At 61.2% G+C, this 18,115-nt stretch overlaps 2 protein-coding genes across 4 annotated transcripts; both read right to left on the minus strand.

The window, feature by feature from the left end:
- Positions 1–694: 694 nt before the first annotated feature.
- Positions 695–6,220, minus strand: LOC143845277 (uncharacterized). 2 transcript variants are annotated; one of them, XM_077353574.1, is made up of 9 exons: positions 6,077–6,216; positions 5,310–5,365; positions 5,140–5,190; positions 4,994–5,032; positions 3,791–3,826; positions 3,447–3,578; positions 2,964–3,008; positions 2,327–2,371; positions 695–1,971 (listed from the first exon to the last, which is right to left on the minus strand). In XM_077353574.1, exons 1-9 carry the CDS (start codon positions 6,091–6,093, stop codon positions 1,964–1,966), a joined length of 429 nt encoding a protein of 142 aa, XP_077209689.1. In that variant the 5' UTR covers positions 6,094–6,216; the 3' UTR covers positions 695–1,963. The 2 variants fall into 2 exon arrangements, with proteins under 2 accessions (XP_077209689.1, XP_077209690.1); XM_077353575.1 differs by lacking the exon at positions 5,140–5,190 and having other exon boundaries at positions 6,077–6,220.
- Positions 6,221–7,480: 1,260 nt separating this feature from the next.
- Positions 7,481–18,111, minus strand: LOC143845263 (riboflavin transporter 2-like). 2 transcript variants are annotated; one of them, XM_077353545.1, is made up of 4 exons: positions 17,340–18,111; positions 11,533–12,515; positions 10,863–10,986; positions 7,481–10,547 (listed from the first exon to the last, which is right to left on the minus strand). In XM_077353545.1, the coding sequence occupies exons 2-4, from the start codon at positions 12,489–12,491 to the stop codon at positions 10,335–10,337; spliced, it is 1,296 nt and encodes a 431-aa protein (XP_077209660.1). In that variant the 5' UTR covers positions 12,492–12,515; positions 17,340–18,111; the 3' UTR covers positions 7,481–10,334. The 2 variants fall into 2 exon arrangements, with proteins under 2 accessions (XP_077209660.1, XP_077209659.1); XM_077353544.1 differs by lacking the exon at positions 17,340–18,111 and adding an exon at positions 13,307–13,497.
- Positions 18,112–18,115: the final 4 nt, after the last annotated feature.

Consider the following 18,115-nt stretch of genomic DNA (forward strand, 5'->3'; position numbering starts at 1 on the left):
GACTCAGGGAGGCGTGAAATGGGGAGGGGGTCCCAGCATGCAGAGGCAGTAAAGCCCTGGGCCCCGGTGTGCTATCTGAGGGGAGGGCCTGGGCCTCTCTGCTCCACATCCTTGCCCTCCAGGCCCCGGGTTGTCTGTTGGACCTCAGCGGCCCCCTTTCTCTGAGCCTGCCACCCTCCCCGCAGTGGGAATCTGCCAGGCCCTCAGGGCCAGAGTCCCCACCCAAGACAGCAGCACCCCCACACCGTTCCCACCTGTTTCTGCACTTAAACACACCCCCATGGTTGTGCCCTAGCCCCAGGCACCCATGGAAGTTGTGCCCCACAGCACACTGCATTGTTCTGCCAGGGGCATCCTGGGGGCCTGGCTTTCATGCCGAGAGGTCCAAACTGCCCCTCCAGGCCGGGAGACGTCCTTGCCAGTCTGTTTTCCAGCCCTTCAGCGCTAAGCCCGCCCAGGCTGTCAGTGGGCACCTTCTTGGAGGCCTCGGGGCTCCTTCTGCTCCACCCCCACATCCCCGGAGGCCGCGCTCAGACCAGCTCCCTCCAAACCAGGCAAGCCCACCAGGGAGTCTGGCTGAAGGGGGGTCTCAGTTTTTTACCAGAGTAGAGAGGAACCCAGCAACCCCCTCCCCATTTTGCTGAGCAACTCTGCTTGCCCCCCCCCGCCAGACACTGCCAGACCCAGACGGTGGTGCTGCTTGCTCATCTTTATTGGGGAGGGGGAGGAAGGCTCACAGGAGGAAGGGGCTTCATGCAAAACCAAAGGCCAGGCGGCAACGGCAACAGACAAGGTGCACCCCTCCCCACAGGAAGATAGGCCTCCAAGCCCCCCCCCCCCCGCTCTGTAATGCCTTCCCAGTGGTGGAGCCAGGGGTGAGGCCGCAATGGCCAAGCACAGGCTGGGGGGGGGGGGGGACAGCCCTGCCAGCCGGCTCAGGGAATCAGAAGCCCCGGAAGGGACCCGGTGGCTCATCCTGTGTGTCTGGAGCCAGCTCTGCTCCCAAAGGTGGCCTGGGTGGTGCTCCCCTGCCCAGGATCGGGGCCAGAAAGGTCCCATGGCCCCAGAGGACACCCGGGGGGGGGGGGATGAAATCTCAGTGACCCCTTTTAAACTGTCTTCTTTTGAAACCGTCTCTTTGCCAGGACTGGGTGTGTCTGTGTGGAAGATCCCACATGTTGCCTTCCCTCAAACGGGGGGGGGGGGGGAGGCTGCTGGTGGCTGCTCTGGTCCCTCCCTGAACATCTGCCCCACTGACTGCCCTAAGGGGTTGTGGGTGGGTGTTTAGCTGAACCTTGCTGGCCAGGCCCCCAGGGATCCCCAGCCCATCTTGTCCGTCTCTCTGGGGTCCTGTGGAGGGGACTGGGTCTGCCTGGCCTCAAAGGGCGGGATAGGCTTGGGGAGGAGGGGGCACCGACGGAGGTGTGCTGCAGCCACCCTGAGCAGGCCCCTCCTCCACCTCCAGGCCTCTGGCTCAGGAGCTTGGGGGCCTGGGGAGGGAGCTCAGTGTGGGATGAGCCAGGGAGTCGGCCCTCCAGGGAAGCTGCTCTCTCTCTCGTCTGCCCAGGAGATCTCCTGCAGAGACAGGCAGCCTGGCTCCCTGCCTTAGGAAGCCTCATCGGCCTTTGGGCTGTGTACCCTGGGGCACGACTGGTGGGAGCAGGTCTGAGCTGGGGAGGGGCCAGAGGGCTTTGCGGGCAGGATCCTGCGGGCAGGATCCCAGGGAGAGCCCCTGAGCCTCTGGGCTGGCTCAGGCCGAGGGGGCAGGAGGCGTGCAAAGGCAGAGAGTGCAAGCCAGGCTCTGGCATACACAGAGGGGCAGGAGGCTGGCCCTGGGGGCCCCACCCCATCAACACGTGGGTGGCAGGAAGCAAGGGCCCAAGCAACTGAGCAGCGGGCTGGCTAAGGAGGCCCGTCCAGTGGAGCCTGGGGGTCTTCGGCAGGTGGGGGGAAGCGGCCCTTCTCACATGCCTGTGGAGAAGAAAGGAAGAAAGAGAGGGTCACCCCAGGGCTGCCCTTGGTCTCCTCGCAAGGGCACAGCTCTGGAGTCTCCGGAGTGCCCTCGGTGCCGCTTCTGCCCTGGGCCTTGAGCCTCTCTTCCCTGACCCACGAGGAGATTTTGGGAGCTGGCTCCAGCTCCAGGAGGGGTCAGCTTCTTAGGATTTGGGAGGTGTAACCCCACCCCCCACCCCCGGGCAGCCCCTGGGCACCAGAGCCAAGCACCTTGACCAAGGTCGTGCCAGGGCCCAATAGGAACCAGGAGCACCGTGGGAAGCCAGGGATATCCCTTGGGGGGGGGGGGCGCAGCCCTGCCTATGCCACTGACCTTGGGAAGCGAGGGACTCCTCAGACTCCGCGTCATGGTCCACGCCTAGGAGGGAGAACAGTTCCTTGCAGCTATGGCTGTGAGGTGCAGGAGCCAGAAAGGGGGGGGGGGTCTGCCTGCAGAAGGTGCTGGGTTCAGCTCCCCCCCCCCACTGCATCTCCCATGGCCATGTCCCTTTTGCTCTGTGTGACCCTAAGCAGCCGGAATAACTGGGTTTCCTACGTTCTGGGATTCCAGGAAAGGAAGTGGTAGTTGGCTGGCTTGCCACCTGCCCCTTTGATTCAGGTGGGCCAAGGCGAGTGAGGCCTTTGGACCTGATGCTTGTCAGAGGGGAGGACACAAGCCGTGCCACCCCCACCCACCCACCCACCCCGAAGCTGCCTTGTCTTGAGGCCGCCCATCAAGGGCAGCCTTGGCCGCTCTGACTGGCTGAGAGCTTTTTCGCCCTCTTTTAACGCGAGCCTCCAGGGGTTGGGATGCTCTGCCCCAGAGCCGCCTGGCCTCTCCACAGGAGCCTCATCCCCTTGGCCTGCCGCATGCCGCACCCCCGTGCGCAAGACTCAGGTTCCCCTGCTGCGGCTGTGTCCCGCGTGGGGAAAGGGGGTCCGGGCCAGCCCCGGATGCAGGGGCCACTTACTTTCTTGGGACTCGTGCGACTGGCTCTGGGTCTCCGCGGACGGGCCTGAAACAGAAGGCACAGAGAACAATCCTGTGATCCTGGGAGGGGGACAGAGGGGAGCCGGATGCCTGCAGGGGCCTTCCCCCGCGGGAGCCCCTGCCTCTCTCAGGCTTGCCTGGCCTTGGTGGGATGAGCGCAGGGCCTCTCCAGGGCCCTTTCCCTGGAGGCACTCAGAGGGCCTTCTGCAGGCCGGCAGGGGCTCCATTGCCCTGGTCATCCGGGGCATTGCTACACCATTTGGGCCCACGGCAGCCTAAGCAGTGCGGGGGGGGGGGGGGGGAAGGCTGCACAGAGCAGGTGCACTGGGCAGGTTCGGGGGCTCCTGAGGGGCATGCAGCCGGAGCCTTCCCTTCCTGCCCGGTGAGGGTGTTCTAAGGGGAAGGCCGCCTCTTTCTTCCCAGCTCTGGGGCAGGAGGAGCTCTTCCGCGTAGACTGGCCTACCGCTCTGCGATTCTCCCGGCAGTGGCTCCAAGCTGAATGAGCCCAGGCTGGCAGTGTCGCTGTTGAGCAGACCCCCGTTCACGTCGTCTGTGTGGGACCGCTCCTCCCCTGCGAAGCTCACCGGGGGCATCCCTGGAAGGGGGAACAGAGGTAGGCTGCCAGGCACACCAGGCAATCACCGAGGTGGCGGAAGGGACCCCAGCGGCCATCTGGCCCAGCCCTCTGCTCAAGTCACTGCTTGAAGACGGCCAGTGTGGGATGGGGCCCAAGGACAGAAAGGGCTGCAAAAGGAGGCTTGGTGGGAGCATGGTGGGGGGGGGGGCCTGGACACACCTCAAGCCTACCTGTTGTCAGTTGCTCCAAAGGGGGGGCCATCTCACCTGTAGGCATGAAGGTGAGAAGTCAGCTGACCCCTCCTGAGAGGCTGTGCCCCTCTTCTGCTCCTGTCCCCCCAGCCCCTGAGCAGCCCTGGAATCACCCCCAGAGCTTTCCCACCCCCTGGCTGGTGGTGATCCTCTGGGGTTTCTGTCGATCTCTGGGGAGAGAGAGAGAGGCGAGGAGCTCCTTTGACCAGGGGAGAGCCTTTTCTGTGGCCCTGAGCCCCGCCGGAGGCCTTGATGGGCAAGAAGGGAAAGCAGGACCCTCTCTGGGGATTCCTCGGAGGATGGGGGGTGTGCAAGGGGCCTGGTTCTCTCCCCACCACCCCCGGACTGGCTGCGGCTCTTGAGAGCGGAGGGGCTGCCGGGCGTGAGTGGCTGGCCACGCCTCTCCAGCTCCACGGACCAGTCTCGACCCAGCTTATTTGGCACCAAGTCCATTGCTGACAGCCTTCCTAGCCGGCAGCCTTAAGGCAGTAGCTCAACTCTGGTGCACACAAATTCATAGCATCTCTGCGCATGGGCAGAGGGTCTTGCCCTCTCTGGCATAACAGCTTGACTCAGAGAAGCTCCCTTTGGAGAAGATCCCAGAGCCCTCCCAGCCCCATGGCCTCCCCTCTACCCCCAAAGCAGCTGGCTGCGCCCCACCCTCTCTGTCAAGTGGAGGGACCAAGGCAGCCATGGGTTGCCAGAAAGGGGTGTGATGATGTGAGGTTCGCCCCAAAGCGGCCCCAATGGGCCAGTGGGAGAATGGGAAGCATCTTCTGTCCCTCCCTGAGACATGGGGCTCCTCTGGAGCATGGAGCTTCTCTTTGCCAGCTCTTTTTGCCTCCTGGGATGGCACCCCTGGGAGCTACTCCCCAGAGGACAGAAAGGGCCCTTCATGGCTGCAGAAGGAGCCCAGAGAAGCAGCACCTGGCCGGACAACAGCCACCTCTGGGCACTGCCCCCAGTGGCTCATTGCCAAGGGTGTTGGCAGACTCAGCTGGCAGCAGCACAGGCCCAGGAGGGAGGTCCTCCCCCCCAGCGCATTGGTCCCCTCCCCAAGGCCCTGCCCCCAGCTGCTGCTTTGACCCACAATCTTGGGAAGCATCAGAAAGTGGCTTTGTTTCAACAGGACGGGAAATGCACCAGCATGCTCCCCCACCCCCCAAAAAAGGGGGCACTTACTTTCTCCCGAGGCCTCGGACTTGGCAGGCACGCTGGGCTCTGGAAGAGACAAAGGCCCAGTGAGGGGGAGGCTGTGGGAGGGGCGGCCCCATAGGGCCATCATGGAGCCCAGCCAAAAGTGGCGTGCAGAGGTCCTCTGGGCATACCTGGTGTCTGGCTACTTGCTGGGGAAGTGGGGTCTGGGGAGGTCAGGGGTTCTGCAGAGATGGAAAGGGGGGTTAGGCCCTGGGGGACCCTGGGCAGTAGAATGCCCCCAGCTTCCTCTTTCCCTCTGGGCATCCCACCCCCCACCCCCGGCCCGCCTCCCCCATCTCACCATCAGCCAGCACGATTGCCAGGAGCAGGACTAGGGCTGCAGCCAGCGCCAGGAACCTGCGGGAAGAGAGGAGAGGCCAGGCTGGGGGCGGCAGGGGGAGCAATGGAGGCGGGGCCGCGAGAGAGCAAGAGGGGCGCCTTGGTTGTCCCCCCCTTGCCCCCCATGCTTCCTTGCTTGATCCTTTCTGCCCAAAGAGCTGTCCTCCCCGCCTTCAAGGCTTGCTCTCTGTGCCGCCTCACAAGATGCCGGGGGGGGGGGGCATTCCCATGCTTGCTTGTCCATTCCCTATCCTGCCCCTCGCTGGTGTTCCCGGTGAGCCTCTAGCGGCTCTGAGCAGAGCCCGTAGCGTTCTCCTTGGAACGGCAGAACAACGTTTGAGTCCAGGGACCCCTTTCGGACCAGGCAAGTTCTCTTCAGGGTCCAGGCTCTTGTGGGCGTGCTGGTCTGCAAGGGGGCCCTGGACTCAACTATTGTTCTGCTGCTTCAGACCAACAGGTGATCCGCCTCCATCTGTCTCCTTGAAGCATGCGTGCTCGGCTTCCTCCAGAGCAAGCACGAAGGAACTCCAGATCTGCTGTTATGGAGGCCTCCTCAGCACGGTGCGGATGGGATCTTGGCAAGACCCCCAAAGTTCCCGGGCAGAGAGACGGGGACACTCCAGGTTGTGCCGCAGGAGCCCCTTTGAGGCAGCAAGTGGAGAGAGGAGGGCATGCCAGTGCCCCCTTCTGAGCACCCCACTCTGGGGCGGGGGGCGGGGGGGGGCCTACCTGTGTTGCGGCCGCATGTTCCCGGAGAGCTGGATGTCGCTGGCCTAGCTGGAGCTCCCCACCCCAGGCCTGGACACAGCAGGGCACTGCGGACTGGGGACAAAAGGCCCCTTATATGGGCCTTCCCCCACGGGGAGGAGTCAGGATCCGAGGGGCCAGACAAGCCCTAGAGGCAGCTTGGGCTGTGGGGCCGGGAGGAATGGGTGGGGCAGGAGCCGGGAGACACCTGAGCAGCCTTCCTGGAGCACAGGCCGCCCCTCACCCAGCACCCAGGCCTTCCCCACTGGGCAGGGACGGCTAGCGGAGGGGAGATGTTTGCCTGGGGAGGGGGACCAGGCTGGAGTCTGTGGCCTCTGGCCCTCCTGCCACAGGTGTTGGAAGGAGGGCTCCCCCCAGCCCTGCGCCCTGAGAGCTGTTGAGCTGCGCCGTATGGCCGCCCTCCATGGAGATGCTCACCCTACACCACGAGGAGCACTGGGGAGCCACGGAGCCGCCCCTCCAAAAATAGCCAGCCAGAAGGGGACCTTTGGATGGGTGGCTTGGCTCGCCTCCGGAGACCCCCTGCGCTATTGACATGGAGGTACCGGCCCCCCCCCCTTGAGCAGCATCCATGACCCCCCCAGATCCCCCTACCCCTTTGGCACATTAGGCCTGCAGTTCAGCCCCTGCACATAGGAGGCCACTGGGCTGTTGGCAACCTTAGAAAGGAATGATTTCTCATGCGCTCTCCCAGTCTACTGGAGGGGGTCTCAGCCCCCCCGCCAGCCTACCATTAAATTGAGGTGCACAGGGTGGGGCCAGGTGGTGTCAGAAAGCCCCCCCCCCCCGCCAAGGAACCAGGTGCCTGGCAAAGGACAGGCTGTCCTCCCCCTCGCCTCACATTGGTCTGCCCATCCATCCCATGAGCAAGGCCAGCGGCATGCCTGCGTGCATGTGCATACAGCGTGTGTGCACGCTTGGATCCTGCCCATGGCCACCGCCCTCCAGCCCCCCCCCCTCAACAAGGGCTCCTTTGTGGCTGGGGACCAACTCAATAGGCTTTTGTTCCTGGCCGGTGATTAGGGGCCGACCTGGGGCTGGGCTGGGTTGGGTTGCAGAAGGGGGGGGGCTCCTCCTGCGGCTGTAGCAGCGCCCCTGAGGTCCCTTCCTCCACCCCCAAGCCCCTGTGGAGCCCACCCTCCAAAGGCACTGCTTTCTCTGGGCAGCCCAGGATTCACTCCCCCCACACACACACACTTGAAAGAGCCCAGCCAAAGTGCCTGGACTGACCTCTCCTGGGGTGGGGTCCACCCTGCCCCACCTGGCAGGGGCTCCTCTGCTTCTCCATGTGCCTCTGGCAGCAACTCCGGCTGGGGGACGCCTGTCTGGCAGGGAGGGGGGGGGAGGGGGGTGGGCTGCAGGGGACGCCTGGCCTGGGGAAGTGTCCCGGGGGAGGGGGCAGCTGAGCAGAGCTGCATCCCACCAGCGGCTGTGCAGGAGCCGGTTGAGACAGGGAGGGGTGGTTCAGAGGAGCCAGGGGCTGCTGGGCCACAGGCAGGCCAGGCAGGGTCGCCCGGGGACACCAACCAGGTGGATTTGGCCCTGCCCCCTCTCCAGACCCACAGGCACCACTGGGAGCATTCCCTGAGTGCAAAAGCCAGCCCCCCTCCCCCATGGGACCAGACACATCAGTCAGGGGGGAGGCCCTTCCCGACCCCCTCTCCAAGCGCCCCTCTCCCTGGCCTTGGGGCTTCTCCAAATGGTGCTCAGGAGCCAGGATGCACCTCTTCGTGTGGCCTGGGGGGCCCCTTTGCTGCAGAAGGCCCCAGGCTTGGATGGGGGGGAGGCAAGGGTGGGCTCACGTGGCCTCTTTGGCTCTGCTCCGCTCCTCTCAGGCCAGGCCCCCCACAGCCGTGTGCGGAGGGGCTGGCCCAGTGGACAGGTGCAGCCTGCCTGCCTGCCTGCAAGGGGCCACCCCCCCACACACACACACGCATTCCTCCCCCACTCCGCAGGGCCTGGCCGAACAAGGAGCTCTTTGCTGCCGCCCAGCCCGGCTCAAGGCGCTTTTGTTCCCAGATGAAAGGGTCTCGCGGAGGGGTGACTCAGGAGATTGCAGAGCCCGATTGGGCGGCAGGAGGGGGGGAGGGGGCTCCTGGGGGCTCCAGAGCAGCCGCTTGCTCCTCGCCATAATGATGGGTCAGCCTGTCCAAGCGTCATGCTGGCACCAGAAACCGGGACAGCGAGCGGCATCCCTCCCACTCCCCCTCCCCCTCCCCCTGGGCCCAGATCAAGGGGGCAGGAGGGGCGGGCGGGATCCGGCACTCCACCTTCCTGCGTGGCCGACGGCTGCTTGCCACAAAGAAGGGAGAAGCCCGCCTGGTGGGGGTGGCGCTGCATGGCCGCACGCTGAGCCGGAACCCGGCGCTTTCCTTCCTCGCGCTCAGTTGGAGCGTTGACCATGGTGAAGGGCTGGTGGGCATGGGGCTGTGAGCAAGGGCAGGAGAGACCCCCCCCCCAAAGCAGTCCACAGCCCACCCCTCCAGGTCTCTTGTCATCGGTTGGCTGCACCTCGACTGCCTTTTCCACTCCCTCCTGCCCCAGAGCAAGAGACCCTCCCCAGGGAGCCTAGTCAGGCCACGGGGTCTCATGGGGCTGTTAAGAGCCCTGGCTGGGGGAGGAAGGAGGCCCCACTATGGGGAGCAGCCAGCCCCCCGCCACTGGGACTCTGCAGGGCAGCCCTGGAGACGCCCTCATGGGGAAAAGGGGCCCAAAAGGCACAAAGGGCGGTGGGGGTGGCCCAGCCCCCTGGCTCCGCTGTGGGAAGGACGGGCCCTGTCCCTTCCAAGGTCACCCTGGCCATGGGGCTCCTTCCGGGGCTGCTAGTCTGCCTGCCCCGAGCATGGCCTGCCTGCCCCTGGGCTTCAGGGGAGTCACCCCCAGGTGAGGCTTGACAAACCTCCAGGGGGTGCCGAGAAGGCTGGTCGTATGGCTAGTCCAGAAAATAAGAAAAAACTCGGCCAATTGGCTGCTCTTAATTCTCCTTATTTTTATTCTTATTCTGTTTTATTTTTAATGTCAATTCTTTCAAATAACTAATCAACAGCCACCAAAATGGGTTCCGGCAAATTATATAACTCTATTTCCCATTTTCAATATCTTTCTTCTTCAGTTGTCTTATTTCAAAGATAAAGTTCCTCTAATTCTTTCAACTGTTTAATCTTAACACAGCCTGCGGTGCGGGCGCCGCGGACTAAATATAAAAGAATAAGGGCTTGGGAGGCGGGATGTGTCCATGATGAGGAAGGGTGCCAATTGGCCCCTTCCGCTGGACAGACTACTGGATTGGTCCCTACGAGTCCCCCCGGCGGAGCAATTGCTCCTTTGCCCTGGCAGTCGTGCGGAGCTCCCTGCCCGGCGGCCTGATGCGGCGAGAGGCGTGAAGTGCCTCTCACCGCATCAGGCCGCCACCTCCCAGAGCCGCCGCCTCCGAGAACTGCCGCTGCCACCACCGTGAGACCGCCGCCACGAAAACCGGTGAGTTGCTAGCGCCCGCTGTATTCGTTATACAGCGGGCCTTATTACTAGTATATATATATATTGTCCTGAGCAACTGAAACCTTCAGGGAGGTTTTCTATCAGCTCCTAGGCTTGGAGAGGCTGATTCTGTGAAGGCTCAAGGGGAGGCGGATGACAGGGGATGAGCAAGAGGGTGGTGAGTGTCCTGCATAGCGCAGGGGGCTGGACTAGATGGCCCTGGAGGTCCCTTCCAACTCTGTGATTCTATGACTCCAAGCCCCCGGTCTCCAGGCAGGAGCCAGCCTGCCCTCACCCATGTCCCGTGTGGACTGGCAAAAAGGACATGCTGAAGGCCACAGAAAAGTAGCCCGTGGGAACCAGAAGAGGGACACGTTTATTCTTCCGGAGCCTTTGCAGTCAAGAGTGGCCCATTCTGGTGTTGGCCTTTGTGGGGGGGCCCTGCTGGCCAGACTCTAGAGACCTGTTCCCTGGAGGGAATGGCTGCCTTAGGGGTGGGGGGCCCTGGGACTTTCAGCCCTGCGGAGGTCCCTCCCCCATCCAGGCTACCCCCACATCGCCAGGAATTCCCAGCTGGGAGTTGGCAGCCTTGGAGTCTGCCCAGCAGAGGCCCTGCACCAGTTGCCAGGAGGAGATGTTGCGAAACGCACTTCCAGCAGGGAATGTGGAAGCAGCTCCCATCCCCACCCCCAAGTCCAGAGGCCGAATCCCCTCGGACACACAGGGCAGCACAGCCTCCCCTTCAGCCGGGGCAGCTGGCGTGGCAAGGGTCCCCCGAGTGGAAGAGGCCATAGACGTTGACAGCAGGGAAGATGGCGAGGGCCCCCAGCAGGGAGCCCACCTGCACCACGGCCCCACACCAGACCAGGGCACAGTGCCCCTCGTCCCGCAGGGTCAGCCCAATCATCAGCTTGACATAGGACAGGGTGCCCACGAACAGCACCCAGCACAGCACCTGCGGAGAGAGGCGAGGTCCAGCGTCAGGCAGGACACCTGCCCTCCCCTTGAGCCCTTCTTCGTGCAGCCAGGGGCTGGCTAGGGGGGGGCAGACCAGTGGCCCTGTGGGCTCCTCCGTGCCCACCTTCCTCCCATGCAAGCAGGCCAAGCGAGGCATTCAGGAGGACACCTGGGGGCAAGCGGCCCCTGGAGATCTGTGCCCCGGCTGCAGCCGCAGGGAAGCCCCACGGGCCTGACACCCCCCACCCCCCACCTTGGTCTCGGCAGGCTGGACAAAGGGGTGGGGTGGGAGGTCCCCCCCACACACACTTACCATCAGGATGGCCCCTGCAGGCAGATGGAGGAGGGCAGGACAGGGGCTCAGCACCGCCATGGCCATGATGTAGCAGGCAAGGAGGGAGCCGGTGCCAGCGAGGGTCCCCATCAGCGCCAGGGACCTGGGAGGGAGGGAGGGAGGCCCCCCCAATGGGCATTAGCCAGCTCCCCCCTGCTCGGAGGCTCCCAAGGTGAGGCTGATCCTCAAGACCCCCCCCCCCCCACCCACCCCAGCATCCCTGGCTGCTGCAGCTTCCTCTTCCTCCTGGGAGGGGGCTGAGGTGGAATGGTGGCAGGGCAGGGAGAAGGTGCTCTGTACATGCTCTGGGGCCCTCTTCCAGCTTCTTCCTGCCTACCAGGCCTGGCACCTGGCATTGCATCTCAGGCAATGTGTGACATTTACTCCCAGGCTGCCAACCTCCAGATAGAGCCTGGAGATCTAGAGTTACAATTGATGTTTGAAGATCAGTTCCCTGAAAGAAAATGGCTGCTGGGGGGGGCTCAGCCCCCTGGAAGACCCCTCCCCAAGCCCCCGAGCTCTCCCAGGCAGATCAGACAAGCTCATTCAGCCCTTCTGTGCCCCTGGCTCAGCCTCCCCCAGCTCTAGTGCCTCCGCCTTGGGGTCAGCACCCCCCCCAATTCACAGGCCATGGCCTGGCCCCCCTCACCTGCTTGGCAGGAACATGCCCAGGAAGCAAGCCAGGGGATTGGCCAAGGCTGCCAATGTAGCCGAGAGGTGGTAAGCGGCGTTCCCGTAAGGCAGGCACGCGTAGGACTGGACGGCGGGCATGGTGCCGTTGGTGAGGGCGTTGACCCAGGCCAGCACGCCAAAGAGACAGGCCTGCTGGGCCCAGGAGGGGCTGCCGGAGCGGAAGGTGCCGTGGGCTGCAGCAGCACCCTCTTCCACCGTGACCCGCGCGCTGTGGGGGCTGTCCACCCGCAGCTGGGCAGAGTACTTCTCCTTGGCACGCTCCTGCCTGGCCACGGGCAAGTGGTTGAGGAGGAGGAAGGCAGCCAGGCTCCCCGCCATCATGCCGCCCAGGAAGAGGAAGAAGGCGCCGGCCGAGAAGCGCGGGGCTTGGTAGGCCGCCTGCAGCCGGGTGCCGTTGCCCACGTGGCTGCCGTTGCGGCAGCGGACGACGCCTACCCCCTGCCCCAGGGCCACCAGCCCGGGCACCAAGCCGCTCAGCCCCTCGCCCACGAAGTAGGAGGACAGGAAGGAGGGGGGCAGCCTGCGCATGTAGGGCAGGAAGGTGACCGAGGAGGTGCAGTCCACCAGGGCGAGGCAGAAGAGCAGCACCAGGAGGGCCACGCTGCGGGGGGCCCCCGCCACCACCCGGGTCTCCCTCCAGAAGAAGGCCATCAGCAGGCTGGCCAGGCAGCCCAGGGAGAGGAGGGCGTAGATGAGGCCCACTTCGGGCAGCCTCCCCGGCAGGAAGCGGTGTGCCAGGGAGACGAGCAGCGGGCCCACGTTGGCCAGCTGGATGACTACCGTCAGGAAGGAGGGCAGCAGCCAACCCTCGGGCACGCCTGGCACCAGCAAGGGCAGCTCTACCCACAGGCCGTTGATGGCCACCCAGGAGCCCATGCCCAGCAGGGCCGACAGGAGGTGGATGGCCAAGGCCATGGCTTCACACTCCGGCCGCACAGCCTGTGGGGAGAGAAGGAGAGAGAGAGAGAGAGAGGTCACTGGAGCCTGCCTTGCCTAGCTGGTGAAACCATCCCCCTGCCTGCTCCTCTGCCCCCATAGCAGCTGGGCTCTCCCACTGACCGGGGCCCTCTCTCCTCTAGGCCTTGCCCTCCCTGGACTCCACCCCATTCTCCAGGAATTTCATATCAGAGTTGGCAACAAGAGAGCCTCACAACCCGGAAGCCAAGGGGTCCACTGCACCCCGGTTGCTTTCTTCGCAGGCAGCTGAGGAGGAGGGTGGCCCGGGAAGGCAAAGCTGAGTCCCTGGAACTGTGACAAGTGACACGCAGGAGGTGCCAGCCTGTCCGTTCCACCCCCCACTACCTGCCCCAGCCCTGCTGAAAAAGAGGAGAAGCACCAGGGGGGGGGGTACGGGGGGGGGGGGAGGCAGGCAGGTCCTCCTGCTCTCCATGGGCATGCCTGTGTTGGCGCTCTGCTGCCCCCACCTGGCCCTGGTCTCTGCAGCAGCCTCTTGTGCAGCCTGCCCCCTCCCCAGGGGAGCTGGGCCTCCATCCCTGCCCACTAACGGGTGTGTGCCCTGGAGCCAAGGTTCCCTGACTTCAGGAGGTGGCGAGAGGGAGAAGACGGTGGTCCCTTGGGGCATGCCAGTTCTTTGCCCATGCTGTCTTTCCAAGGGGCAGCAAGGGCAGGGCTAGACCTGGGGGCAGCTGGCAGCAACTGTAGATGCAGCCTGCCCCCCAGTCTCCTTTTGCTTCTCTCCCCCCCCACAGCCTCCCCTGGCCTTCTCCTACCTTGGGTCTGGGGTCAAGCCTGGCCCCTCAGTCTGCTGCTGAGCAGAGGGCAGTGGGAGCCCGCACAGACGGGTCTGGCCGGCTGGTCCTCGCTTCCTTGCATCTGCCCAGCTGCAGAAGGCACACCCCCAGTCACCCAAAGGGGCGTGTCCAGATGCCCTTTGCAGGGAGGGTGTTTCAAGGGGCTCCGGAGCTCTGGACCGGTCATCAAAGGCCACTGGGGATCAGCCAACACCCCTCAGCACTCGCTCCAGGCTCTGTGGCTCCCCAGCAAAGACCCCCCCCCACCCCCAACTGCATGAGGCCTCCCAGCCAGGGTGGTGCTCAAGCTTTCAGTCAGGGGGAGAGAGAGGGTGTGTGAGTGTGGTCTGGCAGCCCTTCCTGGGCCCCTGCCCCGGCTGGCTAGGTCACTGCAGAGCCCGGCTTAGCACTCAGCTGGGCGGCAGGGCTGTCTCAGGAGGGGCCTGGTGTATGTCACATTCCATGCAGGCCCCTCCTGAAGCCGAGCACCCTTCCACCAAGCCACCTTTCGGTGGGGAGGTAGACTAGTACTTCCCATTCAGCGCTAAGAAGAAAGCAAAATTAGGAGGAGCTGCCATGCAAGGTAGAAAACCCCTTGCCTCCTGCTGGTCAGGATCTCTGCAGACTTGGATCCTATTTATTAAGAATGCTGAACAAGACAAGAATTTGATGGATGAGACAAAGCCCTTAGTCCAGCCTGAACCCAGGCTAGGCCTATGCCAGGTCTGATGTTAGTGTTATAGAATGGAAGGGGCCTACAGGCCATCAATGCAGGATAAGCCTCAAGGATCTGTCCAGCCCCTGCTTCAAGACCGCCAGGGAGGGGGAGCTCCCCACCTCCTTAGGCAGCCCCTTCCACTGCTGAACTAGACTCCTAGAATCCTAGAGTGGGAAGGGGCCATGCAGGCCATCTAGTCCACCCCCTGCTCAGTGAGGGGGAGCTCCCCACCTCTTCAGGCAGCCCCTTCCACTGCTGAACTAGACTCCTAGGATCATAGAGTGGGAAGGGGCCACACAGGCCATCCAGTCCCACCCCCTGCTCAGTGCAGGATCAGCCTCAAGTATCCAGGAGGAGGATCTGTCCAGCCGCTTCTTGAAGACAGCCAGTGAGGGGGAGCTTCCCACCTCCTGGGGCAGCCCCTTCCATTGCTGAACTACTCTCAATGTGAAATCCCTTCCCCACCCTCCACCCCCATCTAGCCGGTCCTGTTCTATACATAGTTTGAAGCCATTCCTGCAGGTCCTCTCCTCTGCTGCCAACAGGATCCTTTCCCTGCCCTTCTCCAAGTGACAACCTTTCAAATCCTTCAAGGGAGCCATCCTGCCCCCTCTCAGCCTCCTCAGTCTTGAGTTCTTCAGCCTGGCCTCATAGGCTTTGATCGTCCTCCTTGCCCTCCTCTGCACCCTCCGTTTTGCCCACAACCTTTTTGAAGAGCTGCCTTCAGTCACTACTTCCCATGCTGAGTGTCTTTCCAGCTGTGCTATTCAAGCCAAGGTGCAGGCCAGGCCCCTCAGCTGGGCCACAGTCTCACCCGCTAGGTCAAGTCTCTAGAATACCTTTGGCAAGCTGCAGCTGCAGCTGCCTGCTCGCCTGTCAACTGAGGAAGCCAGGGCCCCGTGCCTCCTACCTTCCCTGGCAGGCCGGCTGAGGAGGGCACATCTGCTGCAAGGTGGTAGAACGAGTCCATCTTGATCACAAGCAGGTTCCCAGCCTCCCTGGCACAATCTTGCCAGTCAGAGGTTCCACACTACCACCTTACGGGGGGTCATGCCATGTTGCCCTGGAGCGCGTGAAGATGGCTGATCAAGTTACTGGCCATGAAGAATCCAGGGTCACAGTTTTTTTGACAACAGTAACCAAACAATGGAAATTTAGTCTGGAAAAGGACAATTCTACTGATCTGCTTTGGGATTATTCATAATTTAATTTTACCAACTAAACTATGCCAATAAAGGCACTTGATTGGTTGATGTCTTTCATATTTAAACACTTTAGGGGACGTACAAACTGTATGCAAAGGGGACCGTGCCCCTTTTCACCCTTGCCTAGCCTGACTGCTTGAACCCAGTGCGTGTATATTTTTATTAATTTAATTTTCTATCGCCAAAAAGTTCTCCACCCCACAACGCTACAGCTCTGAAGTGTGCAGTTGCCCCTGTGCTCCTGGGACTGCAGCCGGGGTGCACTGCTGACGCTGGACCTCCTTGGGGGAAGAGGAGGTGCTGCAGAGCAGAGCAGAGCAGAGCCCGGAGCCAGCTGTGGGGCTTCCTCACTGGTGCCCCCGGTGGCCAGCCTGGAGGAACAGGAGGGCAGAGCCAGACAGACCAAAAGAACTCTCGCGCCGTGCGAAGATGCACCTGGATGGAACCCTTTTCATTCCCACACCAGAGTGATGCTTGAAGAACAACGTTTCCTGTTTGGACAAGCCACCAATGCTTCTCAGGATCGTGCCATGCAAGCTTCAACAATGCCCCCCGGCAGGCAATGGAATTTGGCTTCGGCATCATAAGGCATGCCACGCTGCAGCCGCTCTGCACAGTCCTGGGTCAGGAGGCAGAGAGCCTGCTTGTCTCATGATCTTCACACGAGGGGCAGGCCAGACGGACTCAAAGAGGGCACGGAGCCATCCGGCTCAGTTCTTCACACCGTGTTATGCTGATCAAAGATTATAACAAACTGAACTTCATGCCATGCAGAATTCTAGGAATTTCATAGGATCATAGAGTTGGAAGGGATCTCATGGGTCTTCTAGTCCAACCCCCTGCACTGTGCAGGACACTCACATCCCAATCGCTCATCTACTGTACCTGCCACCTCCTTGAGCCTTCACAGAATCAGCCTCTCTGTCAGATGGCTATCCAGCCTCTGTTTAAAATCTCCAAAGATGGAGAACCCACCACCTCCCGAGGAAGCCTATTTCACTGAAACACCGCTCTGTCAGGAATTTCTTCTGGATGTTTAGACGGAATTTCTTTTGAATTAATTTCGTCCCATTGGTTCTGGTCCATCCCTCCGGGGCAAGAGAGAACAACTCTGCTCCATCCTCAATATGGCAGCCTTTTAAATACTTGAAGATGGTTATCATATCCCCTCTCGTCTCCTCTCTAGGCTAAACAGACCAAGCTCCCCCAACCTTTCTTCACACATCTTGGTCCTCAAACTCCTCACCATCTTTGTTGCCCTCCTCTGGACACGTTCCAGTCTGTCTACATCCCTCTTCAACTGAGGTGCCCAAAACTGAACACAGTGAGGCCGAACCAGAGCAGAGTAAAGCGGTACCATCACCTCCCGTGATCTGGACACGATACTCCGTTTGATACAGCCCAAAATCCGATTTGCCTTTTTAGCCACTGAGTCACACTGCTAACTCATAATTCAATGTGTGGTCTACTATGACTCCTAGATCCTTTTCACACATGCTACTGCCAAGACAAGTCTCCCCCATCTTATATTGGTGTATTTGGTCTTTCCTACCTAAATGCAGAACTATACATTTGTCCCTATTGAACTTCATTTTATTCAGTTTTGCCCACTTCTCGAGCCTATCAAGATCATCCTGTATTCTAATTCTGTCTTCGGTTGTCTTAGAAATCACAGCTCTCTGTTCCAGCTGCTCAAGGACTATTTGTTCCAAAATTTCCCAGTTACAGATGTCAAGTTGACAGTTTGATAGTGACCCGGATGCTCTTTTTCCCTCTTTCTTGAAGATGAAGACAACATTTGTGGCCAGAGGTGATGCTTGGGTGACAACGGATACTGTACAGTGCGTCTCATGGCTGCCTTAACGGCGGAGACTCTCCTGCTTCAGACTCTGCATCAGAGGGGCAGCCTCTTCCCACCCCACTGCTTGATAATTCCCAGGGGTGTGTGTGCGCGCGCGTCTGATTTCTGGGCATGCTGCTATGCAGGGAAGCAGATATTTGGGCAATTCCCGCACATCAGTAATAATAGTGTTATGCCAGCTCAATGGCGTAGCACTAAATCATATAGCGCCCCCCGGTCCCTCCTCACCTTTTTGCTGTCTCACTCATCTGCCGTCTTTTTGCAATTCTCACCCTCCACATCTGCTGCTGGAAGTGGCAGAAGAGAGCAAGATGCTTTATATGTAATTCTCTTCTGCATGTCAATCAATCCAGGAGCCAATCCCCTTTCTCCATGTTTTAAAGGTTCTGCAATGCCTGCTAATTTTTTTTTAAATTCATAATTCTCTGTTGAAACGCCTATGCCTAGAATCATAGATATGTAGTGCCTTTTGAACGCCAACCCCTATGGGATCGTGAGTCCTTTGATACTTTTAAAAATTAATCTCATTCTTGATTGGGGAGGGTAGAGAAAACTCTCGAAAGACACGCTTTGTGTTACAACTTTGGAAAAAATATTTTATTTCTGGCATTGCCTGCACACTTATCCACCTATTTGTTGCTCGAGGAAGTTAGGCCATTTTGAAAAAGAAATTCCCGTCCCCGGAAACAAGGGAGGAGGAGGTGGGTGCGAGGGCAGGATGAGGCAGGCACTCCACAACCTCCCTCTGCTGGTTGCTCTCCTGTCGCTCGCGCCAAATAGGTTGGGGGATCCTCGTTACGCAATTCCCCAACTTCTGCTTTAAAATGGAGGATGGAGCCAGCCGGTTACTGCCCAGACGCTGCATGTTGGCAACGTCACACGGAGGGGGCAGAATATAGCGACTACATTAGATAAGCATTTCACTGCATTTAACGGGTGCAGAAATGCCCTTGGTCTGATTCTGGAAGTTTGGCCTGCCTCCCAAACTCTCCACCCACCCACCC

This window comes from Paroedura picta, chromosome 9 (assembly GCF_049243985.1).
Source record: "Paroedura picta isolate Pp20150507F chromosome 9, Ppicta_v3.0, whole genome shotgun sequence".
NCBI lineage: Eukaryota > Metazoa > Chordata > Lepidosauria > Squamata > Gekkonidae > Paroedura > Paroedura picta.

What these genes read in the sequence shown, in the direction of transcription:
- LOC143845263 (XM_077353545.1), bottom strand. Translation starts at nt 12,491, where the DNA reads ATGGCCTTGGCCATCCACCTCCTGTCGGCCCTGCTGGGCATGGGCTCC. An exon ending in GGCATGTTCCTGCCAAGCAG is followed by an intron (nt 10,987 to 11,532) that starts GTGAGGGGGGCC and finishes CCTCCCTCCCAG; the next exon opens with GTCCCTGGCGCTGATGGGGA. An exon ending in CTGCAGGGGCCATCCTGATG is followed by an intron (nt 10,548 to 10,862) that starts GTAAGTGTGTGT and finishes CTCTCTCCGCAG; the next exon opens with GTGCTGTGCTGGGTGCTGTT.
- LOC143845277 (XM_077353574.1), bottom strand. An exon ending in AGCAAGTAGCCAGACACCAG is followed by an intron (nt 5,033 to 5,139) that starts GTATGCCCAGAG and finishes TGTCTCTTCCAG; the next exon opens with AGCCCAGCGTGCCTGCCAAG. An exon ending in GTCCGAGGCCTCGGGAGAAA is followed by an intron (nt 3,827 to 4,993) that starts GTAAGTGCCCCC and finishes TCATGCCTACAG; the next exon opens with GTGAGATGGCCCCCCCTTTG.